This window comes from Pseudophryne corroboree, chromosome 1, assembly GCF_028390025.1.
Source record: "Pseudophryne corroboree isolate aPseCor3 chromosome 1, aPseCor3.hap2, whole genome shotgun sequence".
Taxonomy (NCBI): Eukaryota; Metazoa; Chordata; class Amphibia; order Anura; family Myobatrachidae; genus Pseudophryne; species Pseudophryne corroboree.
Window position 1 is genome coordinate 527,655,811 of NC_086444.1, and position 19,803 is coordinate 527,675,613.

The following is a 19,803-nucleotide window of genomic DNA, read 5'->3' on the forward strand; positions in this document are numbered from 1 at the left end:
ATAATCGTGCAAACTTTTTGATAAAAAGGTAATTTTAATTAGTCGTCATTCCGACTTCACAGCCCTGGTGTCAGACACCCTTTTTTGTATTTCATTATGAAGTGCTGGAAGGGGATTAGTATGGTTATTGCCAACGGTGGCAGGGTATTGTATCAGCTTGGCAAAACTAAGGATTGGTTACAGGGGAGAAAGGATGGTAACTGCCGCAGGGATACAAGAGATGCAAGATGTAGGGACTAAATGCAGCAGTAGAACAGCGACTATGAGATGGGTTGGAAAATGCCAGCAGGATAGCAGAGTCTGATGTGAAGGGTCTAAGAATATAAAGTTTTTGATTTATCTCTCTCCCTTGTTTATTACACCTGTTGTGTATTTTTTCCTCCCGCCTTTTTGAAGGTCATACCACCAAAGGAATGGAAGCCCAAGAGACATTATGATGACATAGATGACCTTGTGATTCCTGCCCCAATCCAGCAAATGGTTACAGGACAGTCTGGTCTCTTTACTCAGTACAATATTCAGAAAAAGCCATTGACTGTTAAAGAGTTCAGAAGACTGGCCAATAGTGATAAGTATGTATACAATATTTATTGTATTCTGATCATGTAATGTTTTGTGAAGTTGTACTACAGGCATATCTACAAAATTCTGCTAGCAGCTACATTATTTTTACAATATAGTCTGATATGGATATACTGTACATGAACACGTAGAGATGGACAATTAGTGTTGCTAACAGGCATTAGATTATTTGCACTACAGGTTGAGTGTTCCATATCCAAAATGCGTGCGACCAGAAGTATTTTGGAATCTTTGCATACACCTACACACAGCCTGAATGTCATTTAATACAATATTTTTAATAACTTCTTGTATTAAATAATTTTTGTCTATATTGAGCCATTAGAAAACAAAAGTTTCTCTATCTCAGTCTCTCTCAAAAAATTCAGTATTTCGGAATATTCAGTATTTCTGAATATTTGGATATGGGCTACTTAACCTGTATTACCTTACAGCAGTGTTTCCCAACCTCGGTCCTCAAGGCACACTAACAGTTCTGGTTTTAGTGATATCCAGGCTTGAGCCCAGGTGACTTAATTAGTACCTCAGTTATTTTGATTTAACCATCTGTGCTGAAGCCTGGATATCACTAAAACCTGCACTGTTGGTGTGCCTTGAGGACCGCGGTTGGGAATGCCTGCCTTACAGTTTATAACTTTACATACCTGTTTTGATACTTTAGATTCTGCACGCCACGATATTTGGATTATGAAGATCTGGAACGTAAATATTGGAAGAATTTAACTTTTGTTGCTCCAATCTATGGGGCAGATGTCAATGGAAGCCTTTATGATGAAGTAAGATTTATTTGCCTTACATTAGTTAGTTCATTGTTAATACAAAAAGAAACTGATGGTACTGTGAAAAAAATAGAAGTTAAAATACAGGTGTGTTTTAGTGCTTTATTAAAACTCCATTTTTGTGGGTAAATAGTGTTTTTTTATGTAGATATTATTTTGTTGGGCAATGCCCACTGTGCCAGCTTTCGTGGGACAACTTTTGGGGGTGCATTGTTATGGCTTACTGATGTTAAAAGCATTTTAGCACTGTTATATAATGAGACCATATTATCTTACAACCAGTCATGTGCCCCTTACCATGCTGCTTATCCTTTTCAAAATTCTGCAGCAAATGCCAGTGAAGACAGGGATCAGCATTTAGAGAAGGGAGTGTGCAATCCTGTGCATGTGTACTGTTCCTTGATAACTTTTTTTCCCCCTTCCATTTAGGAAGCGTTATACTGTGATACAATCATCTGTTTACTGTATAATATAATAATTTTTCGTTTGTATGTGTGGGGTAAACATGAGAACTGCTGAACAGATTTTGATGGCATTTTTTACAGAAATTTTCCTTGAGTGCATCCAAGTAACATAGGCAATGAATCCTCTTTTCTGTCACGTTACTTGGCTAATTAGCATACTAAATAGTAAAAATAAACCATGTGAGGACATCTTGTGGCCAAAAGTAGAACACACGCACAGCTGTATCTCTCTCTAATTAATTAATTTTTATATGTGTGTGTGCGTATGTGTGTGTATATATATATATATATATATATATATATATATATATATATAACGTGATGAAAAAAGACCTGCGGCACTCAGAGACTTAAACAGTGAAAACCGTGTATTAACATCAGCAAATGAACCAACGTTTTGGGGCTCGCACGCCCCTTTGTCAAGGTGATCAGAAATGATTTCTGATCACCTTGACAAAGCGGCGTGCGAGCCCCGAAATGTTGGTTCATTTGCTGATGTGAATACACGGTTTTCACTGTTTAAGTCTCTGAGTGCCGCAGGTCTTTTTTCATCACGTTTATTAACACGTTTCCTCTGGAGGCACCGGAGCTATTTACCACGGATGAGAGGAGTGCCGGTCCATGAGCAAGCATATATATATATATATATATATATATATATATATATATATATATATAATCAAACACATACATACACGCAGTCAGGTCCATAAATATTGGGACATCAACACAATTCTCATATTTTGGGCTCTATACACCACCACAATGGATTTGAAATGAAACATACAAGATGTGCTTTAACTGCAGACTTTCCGCTTTAATTTGAGGATATTTACATGCAAATCAGGTAAATGGTGTAGAAATTAGAACGGTTTCTATATGTGCCTCCCACTTTTTAAGGGACCAAAAGTAATGGGACAAACTAATCAATCCTAAATCAAACTTTCACTTTATTTTGTATAATCTGTTTTTATTGAAAATAATACAGGCATAAATAGTCACACAAAAATACAGTACCGAACACATAGGGTGCAATCGTATATCGCAGCGTACAGTAGAATGAATGAGATCTAAACAAAGTGTCCAGTACGGCAAAAGTCTGCATTACCAAAAGATTTTTTTATAAAAACAGACAGATAAGAAAGAGGAAGGAAAAGAGAAAAAGAAAGAGTGACCGAGTCGAGAGTGCGAAAAATAAAAAAGGAGGAAAACGAAAATGACACATCTAAATATGTCTATACTAGTATCAATTTAACAACCACATCATTTCAGTGAAGCAATATAGGTTTTATAGGACTCAGAGGCTTTATGTTCTATCCAAGGCAGCCATACGGATGTAAACTCGGTCTGTCTATCTCTAGAGCTTAATAAAATATCCTCCATATTCATCTATTTCTAATCTAGAAAACCATATATTCCGAGTAGGTGGATTAGTGGACCTCCATAAAGTGGGAATCCCTGCACGGGCGGCATTGCCAAGGTGCCTCAACAAAATATTTTATAAGTGGATAGAGGTGTAGTGGAATTGTTCAGTAGCCAAAAGGCTTGGTCTGGGGTTCACTACGATATGCCGGCGGTCGGGCTCCCGGCGACCAGCATACCGGCGCCGGGAGCCCGACCGCCGGCTTACCGACAGTGTGGCGAGCGCAAATGAGCCCCTTGCGGGCTCGCTGCGCTCACCACGCTACGGGCACGGTGGTGCGCTACGCGCGCCACGCTATTTTATTCTCCCTCCAGGGGGGACGTGGACCCCCACGAGGGAGAATAAGTGTCAGTATGCCAGCTATCGGGATCCCGGCGCCGGTATACTGTGCGCCGGGATCCCGTCAGTCGGCATACTGAAGACCACCCCTGGGTCTGATGGGACAGGCGTGTGTAGGATATCACTGATGGAAACCACATCATCCCAACAGATTTTGATAAGAGGACAAGTCCACCAAATGTGTAACAAAGAACCTAAGTTTTTATGGCACCGCCAACAGGCTGGGGAGATAGATGGAGAAATAGTATGTAGAAGAGAGGGGGGTCTGTACCATCTCATCAGTATCTTATATTGTGTTTCCCTTACTTGAATACAAATGGAACTCCTATGGGCCTTAAGAAAAATTGCACAATCGGGTAAATGGCGCTCGTGTGTCTGGATATTCTTTGTGGGCTGCAGCCTGTAAATGAAGCACCTCCAAAAATGACTTCACATAAACAAGAATAATAAAGGGGTTTTACAGGTGCGCCTGAGAAGGATTGTGTCTGCAAAGAATAGTAAAAATGACCTCTTTTCCTGATTTAGGGGTATATGCAATTCACTGCGAATCGCGGCAAATTATCGCCGTTTTTTAATTCGACACAATTCGACAGGTGAATTCCGGCAGGTGGCTGCCGGAATTCACCATAATCAATGAAAAACGGATTCGACAGTCCCGCGGGCGAAAAACGGCCGATTTGCCGGATTTTGCCGCGAATTAAAAAAACGGGAAAAAACGTGAAAAACCCGGAAAAAAATGGCGTGGGGTCCCCCCTCCAAAGCATAACCAGCCTCGGGCTCTTCGAGCTGGTCCTGGTTCTAAAAATGCGGGGTAAAAATTGACAGGGGATCCCCCGTATTTTTAAAACCAGCACCAGGCTCTGCACCTGATGCTGGTGCAAAAAATACGGGGGACAAAAAGAGTAGGGGTCCCCTGTATTTTATACACCAGCATCGGGCTCCACTAGCTGGACAGATAATGCCACAGCCGGGGGTCACTTTTATACAGCGCCCTGCGGCCGTGGCATTAAATATCCAACTAGTCACCCCTGGCCGGGGTACCCTGGGGGAGTGGGGACCCCTTCAATCAAGGGGTACCCCCCCCGCAGCCACACAAGGGCCAGGGGTGAAGCCCGAGGCTGTCCCCCCCATCCAATGGCTGCGGATGGGAGGCTGATAGCCTTGAGTAAAATGACAAGAATATTGTTTTTTCCAGTAGTACTACAAGTCCCAGCAAGCCTCCCCCACAAGCTGGTACTTGGAGAACCACAAGTACCAGCATGCGGGAGAAAAACGGGCCCGCTGGTACCTATAGTACTACTGGAAAAAAAATACCCAAATAAAAACAGGACACACACACCTTGAGAGTAAAACTTTATTACACACCTGCCGACACACACATACTTACCTATGTTGACATGCCGACTGCCACAGTCTCCAACGATCCGGGGTACCTGTGAAAAAAATTATACTCACCTCAATCCAGTGTCCGGGAGATAATCCACGTACTTGTTAACAAAAAAAAACGAACACCCGTACCATGCCGGACTGAAAGGGGTCCCATGCTTACACATCAGACCCCTTTCCCCGAATGCCGGGACACAACGTGACTCCTGTCACTGAGGTCCCTTCAGCCAATCAGGAAGCGCTAGTTCCATGGCACTCACCTGATTGGCTGTGCGCTGCCTGAGCTGTCAGACAGCGCATCGCAAAGCCTCTCCATTACTTGCAATGGTGGGAACTTTGCCGTCTGCGGGGGGTTACCCGCGGTCAGCCGCTGACCGGCGGGTGACCTCACCGCTAGCCGCAAAGTTCCCACCATTGAATATAATGGAGGGCGCTGTGCGATGCGCTGTCTGAGTTCAGACAGCGCACAGCCAATCAGGTGAGCGCAACGAAGTTGCGCTTCCTGATTGGCTTTAGAGACCTTTCTGTGACAGCTGTCACTGAGAGGTCTGTCTGTATTCGGGGATAGGGGTCCCATGTGTCAACATGGGACCCCTTTCAGTCCGTTGGTCGGGTGTCCGGTTTTTTATTTTGCCAAGTACGTGGATTTATCTTTGGACCATGGCTGAGGTGAGTATATTTATCTTTTATTTTCAGGTGCCCCTGGATTCTACTTGGAGAAGAGGACCGATGTCGGCGTGTGAACATAGGTAAGTATGTGTGTGTCGACGTATGAAATAAAGTTTTACTTTCACGGTGTCTGTCTCCTGTTTTTATTTGGGTATTTTTTTCCCAGTAGTACTACAGGTACCAGTGGGCCCGTTTTTCTCCCGCATGCTGGTACTTGTGGTTCTCCAAGTACCAGCTTGCGGGGGAGGCTTGCTGGGACTTGTAGTACTACTGGAAAAAACAATATTCTTGTCATTTTACTCAAGGCTATCAGCCTCCCATCCGCAGCCATTGGATGGGGGGGACAGCCTCGGGCGTCACCCCTGGCCCTTGGGTGGCTGGGGGGGACCCCTTGATTGAAGGGGTCCCCACTCCCCCAGGGTACCCCGGCCAGGGGTGACTAGTTGGATATTTAATGCGACGGCCGCAGGGCACTGTATAAAAGTGACCCCCGGCTGTGGCATTATCTGTCCAGCTAGTGGAGCCCGATGCTGGTGTATAAAATACGGGGGACCCCTACTCTTTTTGTCCCCCGTATTTTTTGCACCAGCATCAGGCGCAGAGCCCGGTGCTGGTTTTAAAAATACGGGGGATCCCCTGTCAAATTTCCCCCCGCATTTTTAGAACCAGGACCAGCTCGAAGAGCCAGAGGCTGGTTATGCTTTGGAGGGGGGACCCCACGCCATTTTTTTCAGGGATTTTACCATTCCATCCAAAAAAAAAAAAAAAAAAAAAAAAAAATTTAAAAATATATAAATAATACTTGTGCCTCCAAAAAAGACAAACCAAGTACCTAATCCCTTCTAATATAAATAGATATGATATTACCAAGAAAAAAAACACACAAAAAAAACATGTTTTAATTTTTTTTTATTAGTTTCACCATCCAAAGTGTGGCGGATTGAAAATGACGAATTTACTGTCTAAAAGCACTGTTGTCGAATTTCCAAACTTCCATTGAATAGACTTTGGTCGAATTGCAGCATGTGTATCATTGCAAAAAAGTCGAATTTGTCAAAAGTCGAATTTCAAAAAGTCGAATTTTGAAAGTCCGTTTTTTTGTCGGAAAGTACTGAATTGCATTGTCGAATTTTTTTTTTTGGCGAAAAAATCCCGAAATTCGATAATTTCGGGAATTCGACCGCAATTGCATATACCCCTAAGGAATACAATTGGTAGGTTACTGTGGTCAACAAATGAAAATAAGTAAGTAAATATCTTGATAATCACAAATGAGAGTAAGTAAGTGAGTAATCGTCTTGATAATAACAAGAAGGCAGTAAACAATATAATGAAAATAAAACTTGTCTTTTTATTTTTAGAATATGTTGTTATATCTATTGCTTTAAGAATGAATGAAAAAAGGGGGGGGGATAACGGGGAATTGTGGGCTAGGGAGAGATTGAACTGCTAACAATGTAGCAGTGAAAAAAATCCCTGAATGTATACAGGTGTGAATAGGAATATAGTTATTGTGGTAGTTACACTTAAGAAAAGTGGCGTCCCTCCTCTGAGTGAAGTCTGAGATAATTGAAATTGTCCAGAGCTGATGATGGGGCTCAAATGTCTTTTTGGCACCGGTGGGATCCAAAAGCAAAAGCAAAAACAAAAAGAAAATAAGGGGTACCCCTGAGTTGCCACTGGCAATAAGGGGTCAGGATAGGGCTAATGCTAGGGTAGTGAGGACTCCGGACAGACCGTACCCCTCTACGCCCTGGATCACCCCGATGTCGCTCTAATGAGCGCACCGTGGTGCCCTGGGCAGAAGGGGATCGATCGTGAGTCTTGGAGAGAGAGGTAGGGGCTGCTTCTAGCACTGTCAGTGCTGTCCGCCGCGCCTTCTCCTCTCCTACAGAGTCCCTTACCTCTAGTTTCTGCTCCGTCTCCTTTTTCCCTCTGCCAGCGGTCTGTTCCGTGTCTGCTTCACCCAGCAACGCGTCCTCCCGTACTTCCGGGTATTCCGTCCACGTGACTAGGCTCAGGTGTCCCCGGGTCTCGTCTCTAGCGTCTTTCTTCCTTCCTCCTCCAGGTCACCGTTCAGTCGCTCTCTGGTATGAGTGTCTCTATTGTGTGATGTCAATGGTAAACTTTCTTGTGACCTGAAGTGTAACTACCACAATAACTATATTCCTATTCACACCTGTATACATTCAGGGATTTTTTTCACTGCTACATTGTTAGCAGTTCAATCTCTCCCTAGCCCACAACTCCCCGTTATCCCCCCCCCCCTTTTTTTCATTCATTCTTAAAGCAATAGATATAACAACATATTCTAAAAATAAAAAGACAAGTTTTATTTTCATTATATTGTTTACTGCCTTCTTGTTGTTATCAAGACGATTACTCACTTACTCTCATTTGTGATTATCAAGATTTTTACTTATTTTCATTTGTTGACCACAGTAACCTACCAATTGTATTCTAAATCAGGAAAAGAGGTCATTTTTACTATTCTTTGCAGACACAATCCTTCTCAGGCGCACCTGTAAAACCGCCTTAAGAAAAATGGATTCCTATTCCCTCTCTGAAAGTGAAAAGTTCAGATCCCTTTCCCATTTCTGTGTGAAAGGAGGGGGCGTCAAGGAGTTAGACATTTGTAGGTGTTTGTATATGGTAGATATCGTGTGGTAGGGTGCAATGGAGCAACACACATCCTTTCAAATGGGGTCATCTCCCGGGATGCTTGGCGGTAAATGTCCGTATACAAGAAGTGTCACACTTGCAAGAACTTCCAGAAATAAGCTTGTGGGATATCTCATTTCACTCTAATCTCTGAAAACTGTTTAACCCCAGACGGATGGGCCAACTGACCTACTCTAAAAAGTCCTTCCAGAGCCCAGTGTTGATAGTAAACTAGGGAGAGGCCAGGTAGGAAAGTAGGATTACCCAAAAAAGAAGTGAGGGGGCCAAAATCTGAGGAAAGAAACAAATGCCGTCTCATCACTTTCCAAACGGAGAGCGCGAGGGAGATAGTCGGGTGGGGTTGTGGAAGCCTGGGCAAGGTCGGGAGCCAAGGGAAAATTTCGGGATATTGTTGAATATACAAACCCTCCATGACCACCCATTGTTTAACTTCCCGACTCCTGGTCCAGTCCAAGATCCTGTTCAACAGGACTGCATGGTAATAAGTTTTGATGTCTGGGAGTTGAAATCCGTCTTTTTTAGGTAGGCATGACAGCATGGATCTGCTAATCCTGGGTCTCTTTCGAAACCAAATAAATTGTTGGATCAAGGACCGTATGGACCGGAACCAGGAGTCCGAGATCTTGATTGGCAACGTTTGAAGAAGGTAGAGTAGTTTGAGCAAGGTGTTCATCTAAACAACGTTGATTCTACCCAGCCACGAGAGATTATTGTGTTGCCATCTGCAGTAATCTTTTTTTTATGCGTTGGAGTAGAGGGTGGAAGTTTAGGGACATCAGGTGCCGATAAATCGCTGAGAAGTTGGACCCCTAAGTAGGTTATATGGGAGTCCCGCCATATGAATGGGAAAGTAGCTTTTAATAAGGGAAGTGTTGAAGGAGTTGTCGAGACATTAAGTGCAAATGATTTAGTTGTATTGACCTTAAAGCTGGAAAGTGGACTGAAAATGTCCAGTTCACACATAAGAGGCGGGAGTGAGTGAGGTAGGTTGCGTGACGACTGCCAGTTAGTCATCAGCAAACAGAGCGAGTTTATAGTTGGTATCACCTACACTAAGCCCTTTTAATGTGATCATTAGCCCTAATAGCCCTGGCCAAGGCTTCATTACAAAGGACGAATGTCTTGTTCCATTACTTATGAGAAAGTTATAGGAGAGGATTCCATTAACCCGAACTCGAGCCCATGGTCGTGTATAAAGGGATAACACTCTGAAGTGCTTGTGGACCCATCCTAATGTGCTCCAGTACAGCCCTCAGAAATTCCCAGTTGACCCTATCGAAGGCCTTTTCGGCATCTATAGAAAGCAAAATAGTAGGGATCTGATTTTTAGAGGCTAAGTGGATAAGATTAAGGATCTTTGTAGTGTTATCTTTTGCTTCACGGCTTGGTACAAAGCCCACTTGATCATTGTGAATAATGGGTTGGAGGAACTTATTCAGCCTGAGGGCCATCAATTTTGCAAACATTTTTAGATCTACATTGAGCAGGGATATGGGTCTATAACTGGAGCACACCGATGAGTCTTTCCCTGGTTTAGGAATCACAGAGATTTGGGCTTCCAGGGATTGGTCAGAGAAATGGGCATCAGCTGAGATGGAGTTAAAGGCCTGTAGCAATCTTGGGGGTAAGAACATCCTTAAATACTTTATAGTAAACGGCAGTAAACCCTTCTGGGCCCGTACTTTTACCCGAGGGCGTAGAGGAAATAACTTGTTCAACTTCTTGCAGGGTTAAAAGTCTTTCTAAGGAATCTCGGTCAGAGAGCGACAATGTAGGGTACGCTACTTTTTCTAAATATTTCCTGGATCTCAATATATTAGGAAGAGGATCGTGGTTTGGAGAGGGGTCACCTAGATTATAGAAGGTGTTATAATAATGTTTAAAACATGCTGCTATCTCAGGCGTTTTAAAGCAGCCAGCGCTGTTTTTCATTGAGGGTATAAAAGAGGCCGTTCTCTGGGATCTAAGTGCTTGCGCTAGTAAATGGCCTGGCTTATTACCCCATCGATGATAATTATTAATGCATTTACGTAGAGAGAACTGGGTCTTGCTATTCAGAATTTTCTTGAGGTGTGCTCGGGCCTCAGATAGCTCCACCAAATCAGAGGGAGATGGGGAGGATTTATTTAGGGTCTCTAAAGAATGAATATTATGCAATAGTGCAGTAGTTAGAGCTAATCTATCCTTCTTCACATAGGAGCCCAATTGGATCAATTTGCCCCATATAACACATTTGTGAGCCTCCCAAATAGTTGTTTTGGATACCTCCCCAGTGTCATTAATGGAAAAATCAGCGCCTTATCCAATTCATCCCTGCAGAATTTGTCATGCAGGAGGGATTCATTAAGACGCCAGGTCCAAGAGCCAGGGGATCGGGAAGGGGTCGAAAGAGTCAAAAACACTGGGGCATGATCTGACCATGTAATGGAGCCAATAGAGGCATCTACTAATAAGGGAAGGTGCCTATGACTCAGAAACAGATAATCTAATCGTGAGTAAACCTGGTGCGGATGAGAAAAAAATGAGAAATCTCTGTCAGGGGGATGCAAGACCCTCCAGGAATCAGCAAGTTGAAGTTCATGAAAAACCTTCCTAACATGTCTGTTTCTATTCAGAAAATTTGGGGGCAGGAGGGGAAGTATCAATGGATGGGTCCATAGACCAATTCAGGTCAACCCCCAAAACAACAATGCCTGTCAGGAGGGCCTTGAGACGGGGAAGTTGAGAATGGAAGAATGACAGTTGGTCCTGGTTTGGGGCATAAAGAGCTATGAGAGTGTATGGTTGTGAGTATAGTGCAATTGACCACCAATAACCTACCAGGGACTAATTTGTGGACAGAGATGTCAGCGACTTGTAGGTACTTAGAAAAAAGTATAGCAACCCCCTTGGATTTACTTTCAGGGTTATTGGAGTAAAATGCAAGTGGAAATCTATGGTTCACAAGAGAGGGACGGTGGGCAGAGATCTTAAAGTGTGTCTCCTGTATGAGAGCAACATCCACTCTATCTGACCACAGTGTCCTAAATAGATGGGACCTCTTCTCAGGGATGTTAAGACCTTTAGCATTGAGGCAAATTTAAGTCTACCAGCAACAGACATCACATATTATAACCGTACAATGCAACAAGAAACTCAAACAGGTCACCAAAGGGAAAGAGACAGGAGGCAGAAAAGAAAGAAAAGAGAAGGAAAAAAAATCACAGAAAATAGAATCATCAATAACAAAGAGAAACCCGCCATGGGAGAACTGGTAAATGTACAAACCAGAAGTCCCATAGGGCACTATGGCCATGTGCGGGAACGGGGCAAGGGAGTTACCCCCATAGGCACTTTACTAACTAGAAACATGTAGAATAAACAAGAAAAGCCTAATCATAATAATAACCTCCATGTTAGAATATAAACTAAAGAGAAATAGGCAGAGCGGGATAGTAGCAATACAGAGTAGTGTGAGATGTATCTCACCCGTCATGCCATGCCTGGAAAGTTCAACCCCTCTGCGACTACAGGAAAAATAAAGGGTCCATTCTTGAAGCAGCAGGGGGAAATGTAATCATTTACCGGAGGAGTCTTGGCAAACAGCAGTGGCTTTAGAGGATTTCCCCATGGAATTACGAACAATCTGCCATGATGCTCCACTTCCAGAGGGTTGAGGCGGATGCAGAGAAGGGGAGATGAAGTCCCAGTCAGGAATCTTAACAGACGGGAGGCCAAGGCTAGAGCAAAAAGTGGGAAGGTCGGAGGAAGTATGTAGAGTGTGGATCCTCCCAGAGGAGGAAACCTGAAGGTTGAATGGGAAGCCCCAACGGTATTTCAGTTGTCACTTGCGTCGTTCCTCAGTAAGAAGTCGGAGGGCTTTCCTTTGTTGGAGAGTGTGCCAGGAAAGATCTTGGTAAATGGCAATAGGGTCACCATTAAAGTCCAGGCCATCAAGGCGGCGCACTTTACCCATAATCTCCTCCTCTTTGTAGTGCAGGCGACAAATGACGTCACAAGGTTGTTCTGTAGGGAACCCTCTCGGTTTAAGGGCACGGTGAGCTCTGTAGAAGGTTATAGAGTTAGTCTGTTCTTTACCCAGGACCGTATTGAATATTTTCGTCCGAGCGTCTACTAAGCTCATCTGGGGGACTTCCTCTGGGATACCGCTCACTCTGATATTATTTCTCCTGCCTCTATTATCCAAATCTAAGACATGGGATCTCAGAGACCTGATTTCATCTGATTGGGCTTTGATAACATCTGTGAGGGATCCCATAAAGACATCAGCAGAGTCACGATGATCCTACAGTGCGGTCACCCGGTCAGAAAGTTGTGAGATATCCTGTTTGATAGTCGCCAACTCTCTACGCATGGTGTCCTGGAGATCCTGCTTAGTGGGTAGAGTTTTCACGAACACCAAAATATCCTGGAGAGTGATATCACTCTGAACATGTTGAGAAGGCTGATCCATCACTAAAGGAGAGGCAGATCTCTGGTAGATTTAGCAGGTGTAGGAAAGATCTCATTCCCGGTTGAGACACGGTCTCTCTAGGTTGCGTTGTTACTTTTCTTTTTCCCCAGATCTAACCATGCTGAGCACAGAATAGACGAAGAAGCAAGGTAATATGGTAGGGGGTTGAGCTGTAAGGGAACAGCTCAGTACGCTGTTAGGTGCCTTCAGTACGGTGACTCCCAGTGGAATGGCGTTAACATGCCATTAATCAATTTTCATCCGGTAGGGCAGCAGGAACACGTTGGATATTAGCTTCTTCATTCCTCGTGGAGGACGGGGCGGGTACAAGGCAGCAACTATGCCGCCAGTTCACAGCACGCGCCCTGAGGTAATTTTCAAAATCTGTTAGTATGGATACATCCAAATAAAAGCAAAAGAATTACAGAAAAAAGTGAATGTATCCAGGAGAGCCTCTAGGGGGAGCTCCAGCCCAGCATATGTACAATACAAGGAGATTTCACTGTGGTTCAGGGGGAAATAGCAGAAGGAAACAAATCCCACAATGATGGCACCGGTCTCAGTGGGGAGAAATGACCCCTCAATAAAGGTAGGACAATGGTGAAACAAAAAGGAAGGGGGGGTCAGCAGGAACAGAAGCAATGGGAAAATCCCACCAGCTTATAGGATATCTGCCAGGCAATGTGCCCCTATGGGTGACCACAGGCACAGGAGGTCCCAGCAAATAGGGTCCCCCACCTCTCCACAAGTCTATAAAACAGGCGGGTCAAGGCCAGGCAGCAGGGAGGACTCCAGAGCCCGACACCAGACCCAGAGTGAGGGAGCCGCAGCAGCGACGGACGTCACGTGCGGAGTCCGGAGCCGCGGCCCTGGCTGTGTGCAGCGACGCTGACCGCGGGATGAGATGCTGGCCAGTGGCAAAGCCGGAGCAGGGAGACAGGCCCCGTACGTCCAGTGGTAGAGGTGAACTGCTGGGGGGGTGTTGCACGGTGGGTCAGGAGCGGTAGAGGCAGCAGGCTACTCCACGGGAACCAGCAGCAGGGTGGGGGAGGAAATTGAGTCCCTGACTTTGGCTGAGAGGACAGGCAGTAACCCGCAGACGGGTAGGAGACCCCTCCTGGCTCCGAACCCAGCACCTGCAGCAGGGAAGGCTTCCTGGCGTTAAGGGGACACACAGGGAGGCAATGAAGGTAGTAGTAAGCCCTGGGAAGAAGCGTTATCAGGGCTGTATAGCTGGAGCTCCTGTAAAGCCTGTCCTTCTTCAATGGCCACCAAGCCACGCCCCCAACTTTCACTTTTTAATACTTTGTTGCAAATCCTTTGCAGTCAATTACAGCCTGAAGTCTGGAATGCATAGACATGACCAGGCGCTGGTGATGCTCTGCCAGGCCTCTACTGCAAATGTCTTCAGTTCCTGCTTGTTCTTGGGGCATTTCCCTTCAGTTTTGTCTTCATCAAGTGAAATAAGCTCTTTTGGTTGCTTTCGCAGTATGCTTCGGGTCATTGTCCATCTGCACTGTGAAGCGCTGTCCAATGAGTTCTGAAGCATTTGACTGAATATGAGCAGATAATATTGCTCGAAACACTAAAGAATTCATCCTGCTGCTTTTGTCAGCAGTCACATTATCAATAAATACAAGGGAACCAGTTCCATTGGCAGCCATACATGCCCATACCATGACACTGCCACAACCATGCTTCACTGATGAGGTGGTATGTTTTGGATCATGAGCAGTTCCTTTCCTTCTCCATACTCTTCTCATCACTCTGGTACAAGTTGATCTTTGTCTCATCTGTCCATAGGATGTTGTTCCAGAACTGTAAAGGATTTTTTAGATTGTTGTTTGGTAAACTCTAATCTGGACTTGGGTTTACATCTTGTGGTGAACCCTCTATATTCACTCTTGTGAAGTCTTCTCTGGAGAGTGTTCTTGATCTGGCCAACTGTTGTAAAGGGGTTTTCTCTGACGTCCTAGTGGATGCTGGGAACTCCGTAAGGACCATGGGGAATAGCGGGCTCCGAAGGAGGCTGGGCACTCTAGAAAGATCTTAGACTACCTGGTGTGCACTGGCTCCTCCCACTATGACCCTCCTCCAAGCCTCAGTTAGATTTCGTGCCCGGCCGAGGTTGGATGCACACTAGGGGCTCTCCTGAGCTCTTAGAAAGTAATAGTCTTAGATTTTTTTATTTTCAGTGAGACCTGCTGGCAACAGGCTCACTGCAGCGAGGGACTAAGGGGAGAAGAAGCGAACTCGCCTGCTTGCAGCCGGATTGGGCTTCTTAGGCTACTGGACACCATTAGCTCCAGAGGGATCGACCGCAGGCCCAGCCTTGATGTTCGGTCCCGGAGCCGCGCCGCCGTCCCCCTTACAGAGCCAGAAGCAAGAAGATGGTCCGGAAAATCGGCGGCATGAAGACTGTGTCTTCACCAAGGTAGCGCACAGCACTGCAGCTGTGCGCCATTGCTCCTCTCACACACTTCACACTCCGGTCACTGAGGGTGCAGGGCGCTGGGGGGGGGGGCGCCCTGAGGCAGCAATAAAAACACCTTGGCTGGCTAAAATACCTCAATATATAGCCCCAGGGGCTATATATAAGGTAAATACCCCTGCCAGAAGTCCATAAAAAGCGGGAGAATAGGCCGCGAAAAAGGGGCGGAGCCTATCTCCTCAGCACACTGGCGCCATTTTTTCCCTCACAGCTCCGCTGGAAGGAAGCTCCCTGGCTCTTCCCTGCAATCTACAGTACCAGTAAGAGGGAAAAGAGAGGGGGGGCATTAAATTTGGCAGTATATATATTGAAAAGCAGCTATTTGGGACATAACTCAGTTAGTCCCTGTGTATATATATATATATATATATATATATATAGCGCTCTGGTGTGTGCTGGCATACTCTTACTCTGTCCCCCCAAAGGGCTTTTTGTGGGTCCTGTCCTCTGTTTGAGCATTCCCTGTGTGTGTGGGGTGTGTCGGTACGGCTGTGTCGACATGTTTGATGAGGATAATGATGTGGAGGCGGAGCAGATGCCTTTAGCAGGGATGTCACCCCCTGGGGGGCAGACACCTGAGTGGATGAGCTTATGGAAAGAAATGAGTGCACGTATAGACTCTTACATAAGAAATTTGACGACATGCCAACTGTGGGACAGCCGAGTCTTCAGCTCGTGCCTGTCCAGGTGTCTCAAGGGGCATCAGGGGCTCTAAAACGCCCGCTATCTCAGGTGGCAAACGTAGATGTCGACACTGATACTGACACCAGTGTCGACGAGGATGAGTCGAATCTAATGCCCGTCAGGGCCATTCACTGCATGATTGAAGCAATGAAAGAGGTGCTAAACATTTCTGATTTACATCCAGGTACCACAAAAAAGGGTATTATGTTTGGGGAGAAAAAACTACCCGTAGTTTTTCCCCCTTCAGATGAATTAAATGAGGTGTGTGAAGAAGCGTGGCTTTCCCCTGATAAAAAATTAGTAATTCCTAAGAAGCTACTAATGGCGTTCCCTTTCCCGCCAGAGGATAGGTTACGCTGGGAAACACCCCCTAGGGTGGATAAAGCGCTCACACGTTTGTCTAAAAAGGTGGCACTACCGTCACAGGATACGGCCGCCCTTAAGGAGCCTGCTGATAGAAAGCAGGAGGCGATCCTGAAGTCTGTTTACACACACTCGGGCATTATACTTAGACCAGCTATTGCGTCAGCATGGATGTGCAGTGCTGCCGCTACGTGGTCAGATAAACTGTCAGAGAATATTGACACACTAGACAGAGACACGATTCTGCTAACAATTGACCATATCAAAGATTCAGTCTTGTATATGAGAGATGCACAGAGGGAAATCTGCCGGCTGGCATCTAAAGTAAGTGCATTGTCCATTTCTGCTAGGAGAAGCTTATGGACTCGCCAGTGGACAGGAGATGCAGATTCCAAAAGGCACATGGAAGTTTTGCCTTATAAGGGGGAGGAATTATTTGGGGATGGTCTCTCCGACCTAGTTTCCACAGCAACGTCTGGGAAGTCAGCATTTCTACCCCATGTCCCCTCACAGCCTAAGAAGGCGCCATTTTATCAGGTTCAGTCCTTTCGGACACAGAAAAGCAAGCGTGGAAAAGGAGGTTCTTTTCTGTCTAGGGGCAGAGGTAGGGGAAAAAGGCTGCAACAAACAGCAGGTTCCCAGGAGCAAAAGTCCTCCCCCGCTTCTTCTTCTAAGTCCGCCGCATGACGGTGGGGCTCCACAGGCGGAGCCAGGTACGGTGGGGGCCCGCCTCAAAAATTTCAGCGATCAGTGGGCTCGCTCACAAGTGGATCCCTGGATCCTTCAAGTAGTATCTCAGGGGTACAAGCTGGAATTCGAGGCGGCTCCACCCCACCGGTTCCTAAAATCTGCCTTGCCGATTGCTCCCTCAGACAGGGAGGCGGTGCTAGCGGCAATTCACAAGCTGTATTCCCAGCAGGTGATAATCAAGGTACCCCTACTTCAACGAGGTCGGGGTTACTATTCCACACTATTTGTGGTACCGAAACCAGACGGTTCGGTGAGACACATTTTAAATTTGAAATCCTTGAACAAGTACATAAAATTCAAGTTCAAGATGGAATCGCTCAGGGCGGTTATTGCAAGCCTGGACGAGGGGGATTACATGGTTTCCCTGGACATCAAGGATGCTTACCTGCATGTCCCCATTTACCATCCTCACCAGGAGTACCTCAGATTTGTGGTACAGGACTGCCATTACCAATTCCAGACGCTGCCGTTTGGACTCTCCACGGCACCAAGGGTATTTACCAAGGTTATGGCGGAAATGATGATACTCCTTCGAAGAAAGGGAGTTTTAATTATCCCGTACTTGGACGATCTCCTAATAAAGGCACGGTCCAAGGAACAGTTGTTGGTGGGAGTAGCACTATCTCAGGAAGTGCTGCGCCAGCACGGCTGGATTCTGAATATTCCAAAGTCACAGCTGGTACCGACGACACGTCTAATGTTCCTGGGGATGATTCTGGACACAGCCCAGAAAAAAGTGTTTCTCCCGGAGGAGAAAGCCAGGGAGTTGTCTTCTCTAGTCAGAGACCTCCTGAAACCAAAACAGGTATCGGTGCATCACTGCACGCGGGTCCTGGGAAAGATGGTAGCTTCTTACAAAGCAATTCCATTCGGCAGGTTCCATGCTAGAATTTTTCAGTGGGATCTGTTGGACAAGTGGTCCGGATCGCATCTTCAGATGCATCGCTTGATAACCCTGTCTCCAAGAACCAGGGTGTCTCTTCTATGGTGGCTGCAGAGTGCTCATCTTCTGGAGGGCCGCAGATTCGGCATACAGGACTGGGTCCTGGTGACCACGGATGCCAGCCTGCGAGGCTGGGGGGCAGTCACAAAGGGAAGAAACTTCCAAGGATTATGGTCAAGTCAGGAGACTTCCCTGCACATAAATATTCTGGAGCTAAGGGCCATCTACAATGCCCTAAGTCAAGCAAAATCCCTGCTCCTACACCAGCCGGTGCTGATCCAGTCAGACAACATCACGGCAGTCGCCCATGTGAATCGACAGGGCGGCACAAGAAGCAGGATGGCAATGGCAGAAGCCACAAGAATTCTCCGATGGGCGGAAAATCATGTACTAGCACTGTCAGCAGTGTTCATTCCGGGTGTAGACAACTGGGAAGCAGACTTTCTCAGCAGGCACGACCTCCACCCGGGAGAGTGGGGACTTCATCCAGAAGTCTTCCAAATGATTGCAAATCAGTGGGGTCGTCCACAGGTGGACATGATGGCGTCCCGTCTAAACAAAAAACTAGAGAGGTATTGCGCCAGGTCAAGAGACCCTCAGGCGATAGCGGTGGACGCTCTGGTAACACCGTGGGTGTACCAGTCAGTTTATGTGTTCCCTCCTCTGCCGCTCATACCAAAGGTATTGAGAATAATAAGAAAGCGAGGAGTAAACACAATTCTCGTGGTTCCGGATTGGCCAAGAAGAGCGTGGTACCCAGAACTTCAAGAGATGATCTCAGAGGATCCGTGGCCTCTGCCACTCAGACAAGACCTGCTACAGCAGGGGCCCTGTCTGTTCCAAGACTTACCGCGGCTGCGTTTAACGGCATGGCGGTTGAACACCGGATCCTGAAGGAAAAGGGCATTCCGGAGGAAGTCATTCCTACGCTTATTAAAGCCAGGAAAGCAGTTACAGCAAATCATTATCACCGCATATGGCGGAAATATGTTGCTTGGTGTGAGGCCGAAAAGGCCCCAACAGAGGAATTTCAACTAGGTCGATTTCTGCATTTCCTGCAAGCAGGAGTGAATATGGGCCTAAAACTGGGCTCCATTAAGGTACAGATCTTGGCTCTATCGATTTTCTTTCAGAAAGAACTAGCTTCAGTACCTGAAGTTCAGACATTTGTAAAGGGAGTGCTGCATATTCAGCCCCCGTTTGTGCCTCCTGTGGCACCTTGGGATCTCAACGTGGTGTTGAGTTTCTTAAAATCACATTGCTTTGAACCACTAAAAACCGTGGATCTGAAATATCTCACGTGGAAGGTGGTTATGTTATTGGCCTTGGCTTCTGCCAGGCGAGTATCAGAATTGGCGGCTTTGTCTTGTAAAAGCCCTTATCTGATTTTCCATATGGATAGGGCAGAATTGAGGACTCGTCCCCAGTTTCTACCTAAGGTGGTGTCAGCGTTTCACCTGAATCAGCCTATTGTGGTGCCTGCGGCTACTAGGGACTTGGAGGACTCCAAGTTGTTAGACGTGGTCAGGGCCCTGAAAATTTATGTTTCCAGAATGGCTGGAGTCAGAAAATCTGACTCGTTGTTTATCCTATATGCGCCCAACAAGCTGGGTGCTCCTGCTTCTAAGCAGACTATTGCTCGTTGGATTTGTAGTACAATTCAGCTTGCGCATTCTGTGGCAGGCCTGCCACAGCCAAAATCTGTCAATGCCCATTCCACAAGGAAGGTGGGCTCATCTTGGGCGGCTGCCCGAGGGGTCTCGGCTTTACAACTTTGCCGAGCTGCTACTTGGTC

At 46.0% G+C, this 19,803-nt stretch overlaps 1 protein-coding gene across 1 annotated transcript in view; it reads left to right on the top strand.

Annotated features, from left to right (window-relative positions):
• KDM4C (lysine demethylase 4C) overlaps positions 1–19,803 on the top strand; it is a 961,089-nt gene that overhangs the window by 113,748 nt on the left and 827,538 nt on the right. Inside the window, exons 3-4 of the mRNA XM_063913998.1 lie at positions 397–572; positions 1,244–1,358. Coding sequence (XP_063770068.1) covers positions 397–572; positions 1,244–1,358 — 291 coding nt within the window. The remainder of the gene's footprint in view (positions 1–396; positions 573–1,243; positions 1,359–19,803) is intronic.